The sequence below is a fragment of the Pyrus communis genome, chromosome 5 (genome assembly GCF_963583255.1).
Source record: "Pyrus communis chromosome 5, drPyrComm1.1, whole genome shotgun sequence".
Taxonomy (NCBI): Eukaryota; Viridiplantae; Streptophyta; class Magnoliopsida; order Rosales; family Rosaceae; genus Pyrus; species Pyrus communis.
In genome coordinates this window covers 11,696,909-11,715,512 of record NC_084807.1, presented here as the reverse complement: position 1 = coordinate 11,715,512, position 18,604 = coordinate 11,696,909, and the positions used below count along the sequence as shown (strand labels likewise).

At 39.2% G+C, this 18,604-nt stretch overlaps 1 protein-coding gene across 1 annotated transcript; it reads left to right on the top strand.

Annotated features, from left to right (window-relative positions):
* Positions 1-584: 584 nt before the first annotated feature.
* On the top strand, positions 585-1,400 carry LOC137733426 (probable calcium-binding protein CML23). The gene has a single exon (XM_068472577.1). The coding sequence runs from the start codon at positions 585-587 to the stop codon at positions 1,188-1,190; it is 606 nt and encodes a 201-aa protein (XP_068328678.1). The 3' UTR covers positions 1,191-1,400.
* Positions 1,401-18,604: the final 17,204 nt, after the last annotated feature.

The following is an 18,604-nucleotide window of genomic DNA, read 5'->3' as shown; positions in this document are numbered from 1 at the left end:
AGAGACCTCAATTTGCGGAAGCCACAAGTGATCGACAGTGAAGTCTCACCAAGCAAGATCTAATCAAATCAATTCCCCCAGTTATAATTCAAAAACTTGGCCCGACTCTCTCTCTCTCATTTGTATACATATAGGTGCAGTTGGGCTTCTAGGGTTTGTAGTCGTAGAGAAATTACAAGGTCACAAAAGCTATGTCGAAAGAGCCATGCAAACCTCAACTTGTTGCTAGTCAAGTTAGCTCGAGCAATCTGCTCTTTTTTATGCTTTCAAGTTTGAATTTTCTTCTGTAATATACAACTCAACACTACTCTTCTACTGTATTTTGCAAGAGGTATACATATAGGTGCAGTTGGGCTTCTAGGGTTTGTAGTCGTAGAGAAATTACAAGGTCACAAAAGCTACGTCGAAAGAGCCATGCAAACCTCAACTTGTTGCTAGTCAAGTTAGCTCGAGCAATCTGCTCTTTTTTATGCTTTCAAGTTTGAATTTTCTTCTGTAATATACAACTCAACACTACTCTTCTACTGTATTTTGCAAGAGCCAATAACTCTACCCTCACTTATCACACAATTTTGTCAGCTACAATGAGTTGTATCAGAATTTTCTTGGAATCAACCATCCAGAGGGTGACAAGTGGATGCAAGAAAAGAAAGCCACCAAAACTTTCTTCCATCTTCGACGCGCCAGCGGCTACAACCTCATCTTTTGCAGCCATGGAAGTCTCCAACCAGTTCAAGCAAGTGTTTGAAGTCATGGATGCAAACGGGGACGGGAAAATCTCCCCTCTCGAGCTGAGTGTCATGCTCTCGTGCCTTGGATACAAGAAGTCGATCGCCACAAAGGAAGCTGAAGGGATTGTGAGGGAAATGGATTTTAATGGAGACGGATTCATAGACTTGGATGAATTCATGACTGCAGTGAATGTTGATAGATCAAGAAATAATAGTAAAATGTTGGGTTTGGGAATGAGGAAGAAGAGTGAACTCATGGATGCTTTTCGTATTTTCGACGCGGATAAGAACGGGAAAATTTCAGCCGAGGAGTTGCAGAAGGTTTTGGTGAGCCTTGGATGCCAAAAATGTAGTCTGAAAGAGTGTAGGAAGATGATTAAAGGGGTTGATAGGAATGGAGATGGAGCTGTGGATTTTGAAGAATTTAGGTTGATGATGACAAGAAATTATGTGAGTTGATTGAAGATCAATTGGAGTCCACTACATGAATCGGATTTAAGTTAGGCTGCGGCTAAATCATGTATAAATTAAATGGAAAGAAGCTTAGTTTTGATTACGAAGATTTTAGAATGCATACTTTTGTCTAAATTGTTGAGTCTTTTTCCAAAGAAAAAGGGTTCATCACTTGATTGTGTGTAGAGATTATAGCTCTTAGGAGCAAGTGGTGGATTGCTGGTGGATATAATGAAAAATAAATATTTTTGAAAAGGTTGTGTCTAAAAGTTTATAAGAAGGCAGAATATGCTCCCCACCACAATTCCCTCCCTTTCCCCCTCTTTTTTTTTTTCATTTTTTTTTTATATTTAGAAAGGGAACCAGCTAGTGGCCGTCACGGCAATCCACTTTTTCAATGGCTAGGAAGACTTACAGAGGCATTTAAGCCTCGCTTGGTCACCATTGTGCAATTCACCAAACCCAAGACGTAACGTATAAAATGTGAACTTGAAATTCACCCTTAACACTGGACCACCCTGCAATGGTTTCACTTGCTCCCTCTTTAACTACACTTCTAGTTTCTTGGAATCTCTCTGACACACCCCGACCCAGAAAGTCCACTTGGACCCTGAATCGAGCTGTGTTGGCTGACACCTGAAAGGTGACGAAATCATAAAATGTGATAGAGTGTAGAAAAATGTGAATAAATTTGAACCTAAAAATTTTAAATATCAGAGTGTGTTGTGAGCGGGAGCGAACCCATTTCACACACAACGTCAAAGCATAAGTAAGGTACAGAAGTGTGGGTAAGAATCATACCCTCAGAAGTATCCATCAATACTAAGATTCGCCACAGATCCTTGTCGATACAAACTCAGCAACTAAAACCTGGAGGACACCAAACACAGAGTGTGAGTGAGCAATAAAACCAAGCTTCCCAAAGTTATTACCTCTCTAAAAGTAATGCCCCTCAATGTAAAACCCGTATCGTTTTCCATAAGACAATACAACATATATACATATATCCAAACCATACTCCAAAATGGCCAAAAGCACGGTTTGCCATGTCCATTAACTCCACCATGTGTTAATAAGTAGGTCAAATGAACTTAATCAATACAAAATGATATATTAGTCGAAGTCATCTAATGTGACCTGTATGACTGCACCCATATCTCATCACATATCTCATCAATCATGGCTAGCATATAAGTTGGAGTCACCTCTTGTGACCTGTACGGCTTATCCATATCTCATCAATCATGACTAGCATATAAGTCGGAGTCACCTATAGTGACCTGTACGACTTATCCATATCTCATCACATATCTCATCAATCATGCTAGCCAATAACTGAATAACATGCTAGCCAAGAGCTCAATAAGTATACCTACACACGAGTTGGAATCACCTAAAGTGGTCTGTACGACAAGACTGAGTGTAAATAAATACGATCAAGTGCTACGATCACATGAAGACTGTGTGAATAATCGCGGGTCACCTACGAGTCGGAACCACCTAAAGTGGTCTGTACGACAAGACTGTGCACCTACCTTGGATCCAAGGTGAGCGTGAGGTGCGGGAGGTGAACAACACGTGAAGGACTATGCCCTGGCCATGTGCTGGAGCACTAACACCGGGGTGCAGGTTTATGAGCTATAATATATCTCAACACAATCATACTCACTACCATCACTATCATCAACATGTACTCACCTGAAGCTTACTTGGGCGTCCGCGGTGTCATTTAGCACTTCAAAGCATTCACAATAGTTAGGTTCAGGTAATATCCATATGAACATGCCATGATGCAATCTAAACCCAAACATTTCATGATATTCCCAAAATATATAATACGGCGTAACATGTACAATCAATAACACCCTACTCCCAAACTATTTACTTTTAAGAGTAATCATCAGTGATAAGCCCAATTAGACACTAGTTAAATTAACTATCATTACTTTCCTTTCCTTACTTCAATTTCTTGATTCTTCACGCATTAATTTATGATGAACATTTAATCACCAAATCATAAAGCTAAAACTCACACTTCCCACCAATGTCCCTCACATTTCTCAATTCACTAAACAAGGCTATTGTCTCAATTATTTATTCTCATTTATTATGTGGCTGCATCTAACGTCTTGTTAGACTGCCTACGTACCTTAAACAGGGATCAAGCCATTCGTAGTTCGTAATGATTAATTGTAGGTAACAAGCATAGATCACTTTAGAAGTGTTTGCGGAACTATCACTTTAGAAGTGTTTGCCGAACTATCAATTATATGCCTATGAAAGAAAAAGACTCACTCACCTGGAGTCCACGCTATGATTATCTTGCACGCACATCGAGACATCACGATCTATCGTCGCCTGTGACCAATTATCAAATCACGTCTCAAAGTTCTTACTGATAGAATACATAATTTACATAAAACATATCCTCAAGGACCTTCAAGAATAATTTGAGACCCATTGACCAAAAGTCAACCGTCGATCAAATCTACAACCCTGTATAACTCGATTCGAAAGATCCGCATATTAGATTTCCAATCCATAACTTCCAAAGATCCACATTATGCTTCTAAAATAACATACTAAAATTTTATTACGATCCAACGGTTGGATCCTCGCCAATTCTCAAAACTGATTAGCGGTTAACGTTTTATGAACTTACAAATTCAATTCGGAAAGATCTGTAGGTCGGATTCCCAATCCATAAGTTCCTACATTCTTCAAATATTATGTACTACAATGTAAAAAAGTTTGGTGATGATCCAACGGTTTGATCGTCGATTCACATAAATACCTATTAACGTATCGTAGAGAATTTAGGTTCCAACGATCAACCTACATCAATCAAATATCAAGACTAAATTCAAGACATTTAACATAGCCTAAAAATAGCATTGATGGCCTATTGGCTACGCGTCGCCGTGGGTGGCGGTCGGCCGCGCCGGCTCGTCAGAAAATCTAACTATTTCCAAAAATTACCACAATTTACAGGAATGAAGATATCAAAGAGAGGAACAACTTTAATACCTGCCACAAAGTCCAAAAGTGGACGGAACAACTTTAATACTTCCCAAGTAGCGCTTTCTTTTACGTCTTGCAGCCGGACGAAGAACCCAATCACTCCAGGATATGTTCACGAATCGGATGAGAACTCTGAGTCATAAACTGGTACCTAGAACAAGAAACAAAATAACATAAGAATCTGGAATAAAATAAAAACAAACGAAAATAAAACAATCCAAGGGATTAGCAAAGTTGATAATCCCCGGCAACGGCGCCAAAATTTGATGCGAGATTTATACGCACACAAATTAAACCCTCTTTTTGTCAATTGTAGTATATGTATAAGTAGAGATCGTTCTGGACCGGGGATTAGGAGGGATTGCAAATCACTTGGAAACTGACTCAAAAACGTAAAAACACAAAATAAAATACTATACTAGACTCAAATATTGCAAAACTAAACTTTAAAACACTAAAACAAACCAAAAGACTCAAACAGTACCCAAAGCACTCGAAACTGCCTTAAAAACACTTTCTGGGCAGTTTTGAGCACCTTGAGTACTTTGGACGAATTTGGGAAACAAAATGAATCAAAACACTTATAAACACAAACTAAATGTAATTCTAACTAATCTAACACTTTAAAATAAATGGGGGATTGGTGATAGGAGCATATTTATGCGACTTAAATGGCTTGTTCTCGTACATTTACGTTATGTTTCTTTAGTTATTTTAGTACTTTAAGCTATTTTCGTGTGTTTGTAGGTCCAAAGGGCTAAAGGAGCAAAAAGATGCATTTTGGAGACTTTTGGAGCACTTTCGGGCTAAGGACGGATAGCTTATGCTTGAAGCCAAAGTGTTGGACGAAATTGAAGACCTAATTGGAGCCAAAGTGTTGGAACCTTGTTCTCTTTAGTTTTAGGACATTTAAACCTTTCCTAATCCCAATCATGCCATGCATAACACACATCCATTCTAACACATTGTCATTGCACATGCATTTCCTTCATTAGTTAACCCACATGCACTTATCACTTATCATCACCACATATCATATCACTTAATCACTTATCACTTATCATCACCACTTAACCACTTATCATATCATAACCACATATCATATCACTTATCACTTATCACTTAACATATCATCCACCTACTTCACCTACAACATCCACCTACTTCACCTACAACATCCACCTACTTCACCTACAAATGACATAGCCATATGTTCCCTCCACTACTCCTATAAATACCCTTGCATTCATTCATTCATGAACATCTCATTTTCATACACAACACACCACAAACACTTCCATCTTCTCCCTAGCCGTGAGTCTCTCCATTTTCTGCACCATTCCCTTCCCTTTCTCCTCCATTTCTTCCATTTCCATAATCCCCCAATCCATTCAACACACCAACAACATCCCTTAGTCCTTGTGCTACAACGAAGACGAAGAGAAGAGGGCCTAAACGTTCATACAATTCAAGTTTGAGTTGTTGGAATGTTTACGCGTTTCTTTGATTTCAATGTTTAAATTCAATTCTCTTTGTTTTGTAATATGAGGAATGGAAGAGAAGAGTGCCTAAACGTTCATACAATTCAAGTTTGAGTTGTTGGAATGTTTAGGTGTTTCTTTGATTTCAAAGTTATGAGGAACTAAACCCTTTTTGGCTAGGGGTGATTTCAATACCATGATTATTTATGTGATATGAATTGATGAATTCCGGTTATGAACTCTTGATTCGTGAATGCAATTGGCTTAACTATTTGATGATTAACTTATTTGTGTTTGTTGATTGAGGGTCGACACTTAATTAGCATGCATGAATATGTGGCTAAAGTTTAAGAAGGTTTCACATAATCGTTACTAACTTATACTTGAAAGTAGTGAAGGTCGCTTGTCACGATCGCGTTAAGTTTAATTCTTAGCATGAGTAACATGATGTCATAGTTGCAAATGCTTTGTCAATGCTTATGGTTTTCATTATTCTTAATGATCTTCGATTGTATCTCTATTATGATGACATGTAGGGAACTTTTGAGAATGTTTTGGGTTGTCGAATGATGCCATCCAATCCAATAATATAAGGAAAATCTGAGGGTTAACTAGTGATGTCACGGTTAATTTGGGGCATTGTCGTTCATAATTCAATGAAGGAATAACTGGAAATTGATTCATATGCATAAATATCATGTGTAGAGAAAGAACCCTTAGCTAGCTTCCCATCCATTCATTTCCGTCAAATCCATATTTACAATTTGTTTTGTTTCCAAGTATTCATTTTAGTTTAAATTCGTCCAAATCCAATTCCCCCCTATTTCGTTGAAGTCTTAGTCTTAATCTTTCTTATTTTTAGTTTTGCTTTCTTCGAGCATTAAATAGTGTTTTATATTGTGTTTTTATGTTTTTAAGTCAATTTAGAAGGTTTTAGCAAGCCCTCCTAATCCCCGGTCTAGAACGATCCCTCACTTATCCATTCTACTACAATTGTCAAACGAGGGTTTAATTTGAGTGTCAAGTAATTCTCGCATCAAATTTTGGCGCCGTTCCCTTGGTTCTTTTCTTTTTTTTTTTTGTTTAGTTGTTTTCGTTTTAGTTTCTAACTTAGTGTTGTTTTCTTTGTTTGTTGTTACTTTTGATATTTGATTTAGTTCTCTTTCTTTGATTTTAGGTACTAGAGAAGTAAGATATGGATTTTGCTAGCATTCAAGCTCAATTGGCAAATCTTACTTCTAAATTGTCGCCGTATGCCGAAAGGACCACAATGCAGAGTGTCCCTACATTTGGTGCTTCATATAGGCAAGGATTTCAAGCCAATCAATGTCCACAAAGAGATTGGAGGGATCATTCAAACTCTATATGGTGGGAAGATCAACAAGTTCAACGTGAAGCATATTGGCAACCATATGAGGAGTTCTATTCAAGACCTATGCAGCCACCACAACTTCATATGCAATATGCTCAATTAAATTCAAGTTCGCCAATAGATTATATTCAAATTCTTAATGAAATAAATTCTTTGGCGCAGGGGTCACAAAATCAAGCCAAGGAGGCTCAACAAGAAGCATATTGGCAACCATATGAGGAGTTCAATACAACACCTATGCAGCCACCACAACCTCCCCCACAACAATTCCAATCAAGTTCAAGTATGTCCATGGATAATGATAAAAATTTTCAATTACTAACCTCTTTGACGCAGGACGAACAAAATCAAGACAAGAAGTTGGGTAAATTGGACGAGCAATTTGGGCAGATTATGGAGTTCATGAAACAAATTCAAGAGCAAAGTGAACTTTCCAACTCAACTATTGAAAACTCGAAGGAAGATTTTGAAATCCATAATGCTATCACTTTGGGAAGTGCTATGGAGGTTGGAGCTGACCTAAAAATGTCCAAACATAGCCTAGAAGTGGAAGAGCTGCTAATTGAGGAGGAGGAAGAAGACATGCACACGGCAAGGGTAGAACAACCCTTGCCGCAGCCCCCTAAGCCCTCTAAACCACCCACCACCAGTAAGGACGTCCCAATTCCATGTTATTCTGATGTTATTCCACCCAATGTCCCTTTTCCTAGCAGGTTTTTGATTCCCAACCAAGAAGAGAGTAAAAAGGACATCGTGGAAGTCTTCCCAAAGGTGCAAAATGCTATTCCAATTCTTGGTGCAACACAGCAAGTTTTAGATGGTGTTGAATTCTTCAAAGTACTTTGTACACCAAGAAGAATGATTCAAGAGAAGGTAGTGGCTGGAGAAGATGTAGAAGGCATCAAAGAGGACATATTTGAAACCACAATTCCCAAGGAAGTTGGATTTTATGACACGGGACAAGTCATAACTTTCGAAGGGGTGTTTATTCTGGAGTTCATTTTGGAGCACACAGGTAAGCCGCCTCCCCGAATTTCAATTTTCTTTTATACTAACATGTGGTTAATGATTCAGGCACCCAATCTGGAATTTAAACTATTACCGGATCATTTCAAGTATCACCGCCCATTCAAAGATAAATTCCATGCCGTTTGATTTTATTTATGTAAAAAAAAAAAAAAAAAAAAAAAAAAGAGAGAAAGAAAGATACTAAACATGGAGAAAGGTGGAGCTTCACAAAGGTTGTTTGCGTGAAGCCCCACTACGAGGCGCAGAAGCGGAAGGCATAGAAGCGGGAGGCATCGGAGCGGAAGCCATCGGAGCGGGAGGCATCGGAGCTAGAGCATTCCAGGCCTCAATACTTGGCCAAGCGCTGGATGACCCAGGAAAAAGGTGCCTCTGGAGATAAGACGCAAGCCTTTGACGGTCACTGTGAATTCGACCCTCAGATTCTTGCAGCTCATCAAGCTTCCTCTTCATCCCCGACGAATAGTTATTTGCAAGCACATGCAAACTTCTATTCTCGTACTTAAGCTGCTGGATCTCTTGCTTAAGTCTTTCCACCTCTGCCATCAACGATTCAACTTGGCGGGACCGAGCAAGCAGGGGTTGGCCCATGTTGGACACAGAACTCGCACACTGAACACTAAGTGCGAGGGACTCTTGAACGGCCAACTCATCGGACCGTCCTGACAGCAGCCTACTATCTTTTGGAGTGAGGAGGTTTTTAGCTACTATTGTAGCTGTTGTGGCGTCCTGCATCACAGAGTCTTCACCTGAAAGAGGACCGTTAGAAGATAAAAAAGAAGGGCGCCATACATTACCTTGACGGGGCGCAACCGGATCGCTGCTGAGACTCAAATCTAAGCTAAGGTTCGATGAGTTTGCCATTTTTTTCAAAAGTGTTCAAAGAGAAGGGGTGGATGGAGTTAAAATTTCACAAAGGGCCGGAGTCGAGTTTCAGGAATGGGAAATCTTCAGAGTGTGTGTGTTGGGGTGATTGATAGCTCTATAAAAAGCCAAGACGACGCGTCCACCGATTCAAAGAGCCGGATTTTCCGGCGTAATTTAGGCGACGCTCCCTCGGCTTTTCAGAAAACGCGTTCAACTTTGTCAAAAGATTTCTGACAAAGCTGAAAACACGTGGAGGCCATCATCGCATCTACACATCTTTAGCCGACAAGCGCAAAGTTCGGCGACGCTTTCTCTGCTTTTCAGAAGACGCGTGCAGCTTTGTCAAAAGGAGCCGCATCTGCACTACCACGTGTCGTTCAGAAAGCGAAGGGGCGTCGTTCAGAAATCGAAGGGGCGCCTGCTCAGAAATCGAAGAGGCGTATTCAAAGATCGAAGAGGCGCCACTATTTCAAAGAGCCGGATTTGCGGGATCAAAACGTTTGTCGACAAGGGTAAAAAGTACCACCACTTGATATTATCTCTATATATGTCGACCTTCGTCTTTTATGGCAGGGCAAACCTGAAGAAAATGCCCAACTCTCCCTCACCTCTGAGGGCGCACTCCCAGCAAAGCCTTTCAAAATACTCAATTCTTTCTTTTTCCCCAAAGATGATACCAGATGCCTGGAGTACATATGACCCAGGAGGAAACGGCGGATTGAAGCATGTGCTGATTCATTCACCGCTTCTTCAAAGCAAAGGTATCTCATATCATCAAGGTCAAAAGCAAAAGTATCTCATATCATGCTCTTTCCCTGTCTTTTTCTTTGTCCTTGTTCTTACTTGCATGGCAAAGTAAAAGAAGCAATCAGCCGGCACTTGGAGTCAGTCTTCCGATCTGGAGCCAACTGCCTGGAATCTATTCCTGATTGCTTACCTAGCGTTGCTCTCGAGTAGTCATCTTCAACGGTTGTTACACTTCCAGAGAAGGGACCACTCCTGCAAAGATTGAACAAAGAAACAGATAACAGGAGAAAGCTCAGACCTTCGGGGGAAACCAAAAGAACCATCCTGCTGCCCAGATCAAGAGTAGCACAAAGGAAAATCAATGATGGGCGGAAACCAGTTCAAGAGTAAGCCTGTGGAGTCACTATGATCAAAGCCTCAATGCAATTACCAAGGAGAAGATGGAATTTACACTCCATAACCAGATTTGCGTCCCTAAACTCTTCTCTTTGTTAATTACATTCTGCCATGTTTAGTATGTTTAAATTGCTTTTTGTGTGTTTACTTATGTTTTGTGTGAATCTATGCTTAAAACATTGAGGACAATGTTTGATTTAAGTGTGGGGGGGGGGGGGGGGGGAGGGGGGGTAACTAATGTTGTTAATTTAAATTCGTGGGATTTTATCACCCATAACTTCAAATGTTGTTCCTTGCTGTTTTAAGGTGTTTTTAAGTTGTTTTAGAGTGTTTTAGTGTGTTTTGTTTTATAATTCGAAAATCCCATAAAAATTTGAAAAATTGTTTTGAAAAACCCAAAAAGAGTTGTTTTAAGAGTCGTTTTTGTGTGTTTGTGTCTTAGGGTACCTTCCAACACAATGATAAGGATTTGGTTTATAATTGCATGACGGTTAGAAAGAGTTATAAACATAGAGAAAAGTTTGATTTACTCTTGGTATATGCTTGGTTATGGTTATAATGTATGACTTCACATGCAATCATAAAAGAAAAAAATTCGTTTTTGTAACATGCTTGAAGGAAGGAACTCAAACAAACGCTACAACCCTGAGAGACTTGAGCCTATAACGTTCTTTGGAGAGTATAATCTGTGATTTCTTGTTTTCTAAAGTCGTTGCATGATCTCATTATTCTTTGCTTGGTTACTGATGCGGGAATTATACGCACACAAATTAAACCCTCTTTTTGACAATTGTAGTAATGATGTAAGTAGGGATCGTTCTGGACCGGGGATTAGGAGGGATTGTTAATCACTTGGATTTGACTTAAAAACGTAAAAACACAATATAAAACACTATTTAATGCTCGAAGAAAGCAAAACTAAAAATAAGAAAGATTAAGACTAAGACTTAAACGAAATATGGGGGGATTGATTTTGGACGAATTTAAACTAAAATGGATAGATTGTAAAGAAAACAAATTGTAAATATGAAATTGACGGAAATGAATGGATGGTATGGCTAGCTAAGGGGTTCATCTCCATACATGTTACACTTGCATAATAAAATGATTTCCAATTGCATTTCAATAAATTATGAAACTCATCACCCCGGGTTAATTAGGTCCGCTTAAATTAACCGTCAAGTTTTCCTTAAGTTAATGAATTGGATGATTGCATACGACAACCCAAAGCATTCCTCACAAGTTCCCTTCATGAATTGCATAATAGAGAAACAAGCAAGAATCATTAAGCATCATGAAAACTATAAGTGTTGACGAGGCATTCGTTACTATGATTGCATGAAACTTATGCCAAGAATTCGTTTAACGCGATTGTTTATAAGCAACCTCCACTACTTGTGAATATAAGTTCATAACGATTAGGTGAAACTCACTTATATTCTAGCGTCATATTCATGCATGAAAATTAAGCGTTCATTCTCAATAAACATACATAAATAGGATATCAATCAAATAGTTAAACAAATTGAATTCACAACTTATGAAACGTAATTAAAAGTAATCAAATCAAAATGCAAGCATAAACATATATTTCGAATCCCCCCCTAGCTAAAGGGGGGTTTAGTTCCTCATACAAAACAAAGAGAATTGAAATTAAACATTGAAATCAAAGAAACGCCTAAACATTCCAACAACTCAAACTTGAATTGTATGAACGTTTAGGCCCTCTTCTCTTCCTCTTTATTGTAGCATAAGGTCTAGGGATAATTGGTTTGGGGGATGGAAGTGTGGAATGGAGTGGGGAATTATGGAAATAGGTGAGGAGTGGTGGAGAAAATGGTGCAGAAAATGGAGAGAAACTCACGGCTAGAGAAGGAATGGAGTGTTTGTGTTGTGGTATCTACAATGGAATGAGATGATTTGAATGATGGGAATGCAAGGGTATTTATAGGAGGAGTGGAGATGTATATGGCTATTTGTTTAAGGTGTTTGTGTGGAGGAATGATGGAGAATTGCATGTGGAATGGCTGCAATGATGAAGAATGAAAGCTGAAAAATAAAAGGGAAAGCTGGAAATCTGAAAATGCAAATGGGAATCCTGAAATGCAAAGGTGGCCACGGTTTTGAGTGTGTTTTGTGTTGGAAATGCATGTGAATGCATGTGAATGTTGTTTGTGTGAAGTGTGTGTGGGTTAAAGAGTGAATGGTGGTGTAATGATGAAGTGTGATGGCTGAAAATGTCAAGGGAAATGCATGTGATTGCATGGCAAAGAATTTCAGGATGCATGTGTGTGTTGAATGGTTTCTTGGTGAGGGATGTGGAGTGGTTGAATGTGGTGCAATGATAATGTTTTGTGGCTGAATTGGTGGTGGAATTATGATGGGAGTGCATATGATTAAAGAGTGGGAGTGCATGTGGGTGAATGTGAAGGGAATGCATGTGTTGATGACTAGGTTAGTGGGTGGAAATCTGAAAATGGCATAAGGGAATGGGAGCTCACGGTTTTGAGTTGTTTGTTTGTGTGAAGTGTGTGTGAATGCATGTGAAGATGCTAATAAATAATGCATGTAGGGTTAGGAAATAAAATCATAACTTAAAGGGAGATGATTAAAGGGTGTTGAAAGGTTTGAAATGCATGTGTTGAATTGGTGGTTGAATGATGAAAGAATAAGTGAATGATTATGATAAGTGTATAAGTGAATGATTATGATAAGTGTATGATATGTTAAGTGATAAATGAATGATATGTTAAGTGATAAATGAATGATATGTGGTGAGTGATAAGTGAATGGAAGTGATAAGTGATAAGTGAATGGTTTGATAAGTGAATGATATGATAAGTGAATGCTTATAATAAGTGAATGATATGATAAATGAATGCTTTAAGTGTTTAAAATAGGGAACAAAGCCCTTCCTTGCATGGCAAGGAAGGGAGACACAAGGAAACACACGACAATGTCCTAAGGTTGCAAGGAATGTTGTTTTTGTGTTCTAAAATGCGTAGGAGTCTTCAATGATGCTTAAACATGAGGTCTTTTAGGATTTAACTTTCCTACTTCAAGTCTTTAATTTCGTCCATCCTCTTGGCTCCAAGCATATGATATCCATTCCAATCTCTAATTTGCTCCAAAAGGCTCCAAAAGGCATCCTTTTGCATACCTTGCCCTTAGAACCTGAAAACACACAAAAGAAGCATAAAGGACTAAAATAACTAGAGAAACATAACGTAAATGCACGAGAACAAGCCATTTAAGTCGCATGAATATGCTCCTATCAAATACCCCCACACTTATCTTTTGCTAGTCCTCGAGCAAAACAGAAAGAAAAACAAAACAAAACCAAACGAAACAAAACAAGTAAAACACAACCTAAACCTTCCAACAACCGTCTTAGGGATTTCCAATGCACATGACCCATTAAAAATCATCATTCCCACAGATTTTAGTCATCTTCACACTTAAGTACATTCTTAATCATAGTCACCATATACTAGTTCACAATTAAGCATTTAAAACCATGTTTTGAATGTAGTAACATGCCTTAGAGAAATTGCTCAAATCCTTACAAGATATGCACTCGTTTTTCACACAGATTTTCTGACTACACACCCTACACTAGTTATATGTGAGAAGATTGATGTAAACATGTAGACGAACACTCACATATGTTATAACAAGGAAAGCATTTTCTGGATTTACGATAATGACATGAATATGATCTCATGAATGGAATGCTACTACTTAGAATGAGAACCAGTGATTCCATAAGCTCATATCAATTTCAAACTCCACATTATTGAACACATAACGATCAAGATAGAAGTCAAAGGGGTGTAACGGGGCTAAAGGTGTTTGGCTAACAAAGAAGGTATATGGAAAACAAAGGTTCTTAAAGAAATAGCGAGCAAAGCATTTGAATTAACGTAGAATTCACTTTTGAATGAAAACTCAACTTTTGAACAACAAGGGGGAACAAGCTCTTTTTTTTTTTTTTTTTTTTTTTTTTTTTTTTTTTTTTTTTTCTTTCTTTTCTCTTTTTTCTTTTTCATATGTTTTTCACAAATTTTTTTTTTTTTTCTTCTTTTCTTTTGACTCTCAAAACATACAAACTTAAGAACAAACTTTTACTCCCCCACACTCATTTTCTTGCAAAATGTACTCAAAAGGAATTCATTTAAGTCATGCTCACTATCTTTTAAGAACAAGGGTACGGATGGTCCTAATCTAGGCTAGGTAAGGGGTGATATGGTTAGCAAAGAAAATAGGTTAAACGAGGCTCAACGGTGTTAAGACTTACAATATATACGAAATATGGGAAGTAAGGCTATTTGGCTATGGTGGCAACTACACAACTTCATCTTGATATATGTTATGCAACTCAATATCATGCTTTGAATGAAACGGATATAAGTTCTAGCATTTAGTTCTATCATGATACAATTGCATTCTAAGTAGCAACCAAGCAAGGAATAATGAGATCATTCAACAACTTTAGAAAACAAAGAATCACAGAAAATAACTCTCCAAAGAAGGTAATGGCTCGAGTCTCACAGGGTTGTAGCGTTTGTTTGAGTTCCTTCCTTCAAGCATGTTACAAAAACGAATTTTTCTTTTATGATTGCATGTGAAGTCATACATTATAACCATAACTAAGCATAAACCAAGAGTAAATCAAACTTTTCTCTATGTTTATAACTCTTTTTAACAGTCATGCAATTACAAACCAAATCCTTATCATTGTGTTGGAAGGTACCCTAAGACACAAACTCACAAAAACGACTCAAAACACTCTTTTTAGGCTTTTCAAAACAATTTTTCAAATTTTTATGTGCTTTTCGGAGTTATAAAAACAAAACATACTAAAACACTCTAAAACAACTTAAAAACACCTTAAAACAGCAAGGAACAACATTTGAAGTTATGGGTGATAAAATCCCACGAATTTGCATTAACAACATTAGTTACCCCCCCACATTTAAATCAAACATTGTCCTCAATGTTTTAAGCATAGATTCACACAAAACATAAGTAATCACACAAACAACAACTAAACATACTAAACATGGCAGAATGTAATTAACAAAGAGAAGAGTTTAGGGACGCAAATCTGGTTATGGAGTGTAAATTCCCTCTTCTCTTTGTTGATTGCATTGAGGCTTGATCTTGATGATTCCACAGGCTTACTCTTGAACTGGTTTCTGCCCATTGTTGATTTTCCTTTGTGCTACTTCTTGAACTGGGCAGCAGGATGGTTCTTTTGGTCTCCCCCGAAGGTCTGAGCTTACCCTTTTGGTCTGTTTCTTTGTTCAATCTTTCCAATTCGTATTGAAAAGGGTTGGAGGATAACTCAGCCTATGTTTGTCTCCACATGCTTCAATGTATCATTTTCTCTTGCCTTACTCGCTCCCCTTTGCAGAAGTGGTCCCTTCTCCGGAAGTGTATCAACCGTTGAAGATGACTACTCGAGAGCAACGCTAGGTAAGCAATCAGGAATAGATTCCAGGCAGTTGGCTCCAGATCGGAAGATTGACTCCAAGTGCCGGCTGATTGCTTCTTTTACTTTGCCATGCGAGTAAGAACAAGGACAAAGAAAAAGACAGGGAAAGAGCATGATATGAGATACTTTTGCTTTTGACCTTGATGATATGAGATACCTTTGCTTTGAAGAAGCGGTGGATGAATCAGCACATGCTTCAATCCGCCGTTTCCTCCTGGGTCATATGTACTCCAGGCATCTGGTATCATCTTTGGGGAAGAAGAAAGAATTGAGTATTTTGAAAGGCCTTGCTGGGAGTGCGCCCTCAGATGTGAGGGAGAGTTGGGCATTTTCTTCAGGTTTGCCCTGCCATAAAAGACGAAGGTCGACATATATAGAGATAATATCAAGTGGTGGTACTTTTTACCCTTGTCGACAAACGTTTTGATCCCGCAATTCCGGCTTTTTGAAATAGTGGCGCCTCTTCGATCTTTGAATACGCCTCTTCGATTTCTGAGTAGGCGCCCCTTCGATTTCTGAACGACGCCCCTTCGCTTTCTGAACGACACGTGGTAGTGCAGATGCGGCTCCTTTTGACAAAGCTGCACGCGTTTTCTGAAAAGCAGAGAAAGCGTCGCCGAACTTTGCGCTTGTCGGCTAAAGATGTGTAGTTGCGATGATGGCCTCCACGTGTTTTCAGCTTTGTCAGAAATCTTTTGCCAAAGTTGAACGCGTCTTCTGAAAAGCCGAGAACGCGTCGCCTAAATTACGCCGGAAATTCCGGCTCTTTGAATCGGTGGACGCGTCGCCTTGGCATTTTATAGAGCTATCGATCACCGCCAATATACACACTCTGAAGATTTCCCATTCCTGAAACTCGACTCCGGCCCTTTGTGAAATTTTTAACTCCATCCACCCCTTCTCTTTGAACACTTTTGAAAAAAATGGCAAACTCATCGAACCTTAGCTTAGATTTGAGTCTCAGCAGCGATCCGGTTGCGCCCCGTCAAGGTAATGTATGGCGCCCTTCTTTTTTATCTTCTAACGGTCCTCTTTCAGGTGAAGACTCTGTGATGCAGGACGCCACAACAGCTACAATAGTAGCTAAAAACCTCCTCACTCCAAAAGATAGTAGGCTGCTGTCAGGACGGTCCGATGAGTTGGCCGTTCAAGAGTCCCTCGCACTTAGTGTTCAGTGTGCGAGCTCTGTGTCCAACATGGGCCTACGCCTGCTTGCCCGCTCCCGTCAGGTGGAATCGTTGATGGCAGAGGTGGAAAGACTTAAGCAAGAGATCCAGCAGCTTAAGTACGAGAATAGAAGTTTGCATGTGCTTGCAAATAACTATTCGTCGGGGATGAAGAGGAAGCTTGATGAGCTGCAAGAATCTGAGGGTCGAATTCACAGTGACCGTCAAAGGCTTGCGTCTTATCTCCAGAGGCACCTTTTTCCTGGGTCATCCAGCGCTTGGCCAAGTATTGAGGCCTGGAATGCTCTAGCTCCGATGCCTCCCGCTCCGATGGCTTCCGCTCCGATGCCTCCCGCTTCTGCGCCTCGTAGTGGGGCTTCACGTAAACAACCTTTGTGAAGCTCCACCTTTCTCCATGTTTAGTATCTTTCTTTCAAATTTTTTTTTTTTTTTTATTTTTTATTAACATAAATAAAATCAAACGGCATGGAATTTATCTTTGAATGGGCGGTGATACTTGAAATGATCCGGTAATAGTTTAAATTCCATTTTGGGTGCCTGAATCATTAACCACATGTTAGTATAAAAGAAAATTGAAATTCGGGGAGGCGGCTTACCTGTGTGCTCCAAAATGAACTCCAGAATAAACACCCATTCGAAAGTTATGACTTGTCCCGTGTCATAAAATCCAACTTCCTTGGGAATTGTGGTTTCAAATTTGTCCTCTTTGATGCCTTCTACATCTTCTCCAGCCACTACCTTCTCTTGAATCATTCTTCTTGGTGTACAAAGTCCTTTGAAGAATTCAACACCATCTAAAACTTGCTGTGTTGCACCAAGAATTTGAATAGCATTTTGCACCTTTGGGAAGGCTTCCACGATGTCCTTTTTACTCTCTTCTTGGTTGGGAATCAAAAACCTGCTAGGAAAAGGGACATTGGGTGGAATAACATCAAAATAACATGAAATTGGGACGTCCTTACTGGTGGTGGGTGGTTTAGAGGGCTTAGGGGGCTGCGGCAAGGGTTGTTCTACCCTTGCCGTGTGCATGTCTTCTTCCTCCTCCTCAATTAGCAGCCCTTCATCCACTTCTAGGCTATGTTTGGACATTTTTAGGTCAGCTCCAACCTCCATAGCACTTCCCAAAGTGATAGCATTATGGATTTCAAAATCTTCCTTCGAGTTTTCAATAGTTGAGTTGGAAAGTTCACTTTGCTCTTGAATTTGTTTCATGAACTCCATAATCTGCCCAAATTGCTCGTCCAATTTACCCAACTTCTTGTCTTGATTTTGTTCGTCCTGCGTCAAAGAGGTTAGTAATTGAAATTTTTTATCATTATCCATGGACATACTTGAACTTGATTGGAATTGTTGTGGGGGAGGTTGTGGTGGCTGCATAGGTGTTGTATTGAACTCCTCATATGGTTGCCAATATGCTTCTTGTTGAGCCTCCTTGGCTTGATTTTGTGACCCTTGCGCCAAAGAATTTATTTCATTAAGAATTTGAATATAATCTACTGGCGAACTTGAATTTAATTGAGCATATTGCATATGAAGTTGTGGTGGCTGCATAGGTCTTGAATAGAACTCCTCATATGGTTGCCAATATGCTTCACGTTGAACTTGTTGATCTTCCCACCATATAGAGTTTGAATGATCCCTCCAATCTCTTTGTGGACATTGATTGGCTTGAAATCCTTGCCTATATGAAGCACCAAATGTAGGGACACTCTGCATTGTGGTCCTTTCGGCATACGGCGACAATTTAGAAGTAAGATTTGCCAATTGAGCTTGAATGCTAGCAAAATCCATATCTTACTTCTCTAGTACCTAAAAAGAAAGAGAAC

Coding starts and splice junctions, on each gene's coding strand:
- LOC137733426 (XM_068472577.1), top strand. CDS start 585: ATGAGTTGTATCAGAATTTTCTTGGAATCAACCATCCAGAGGGTGACA.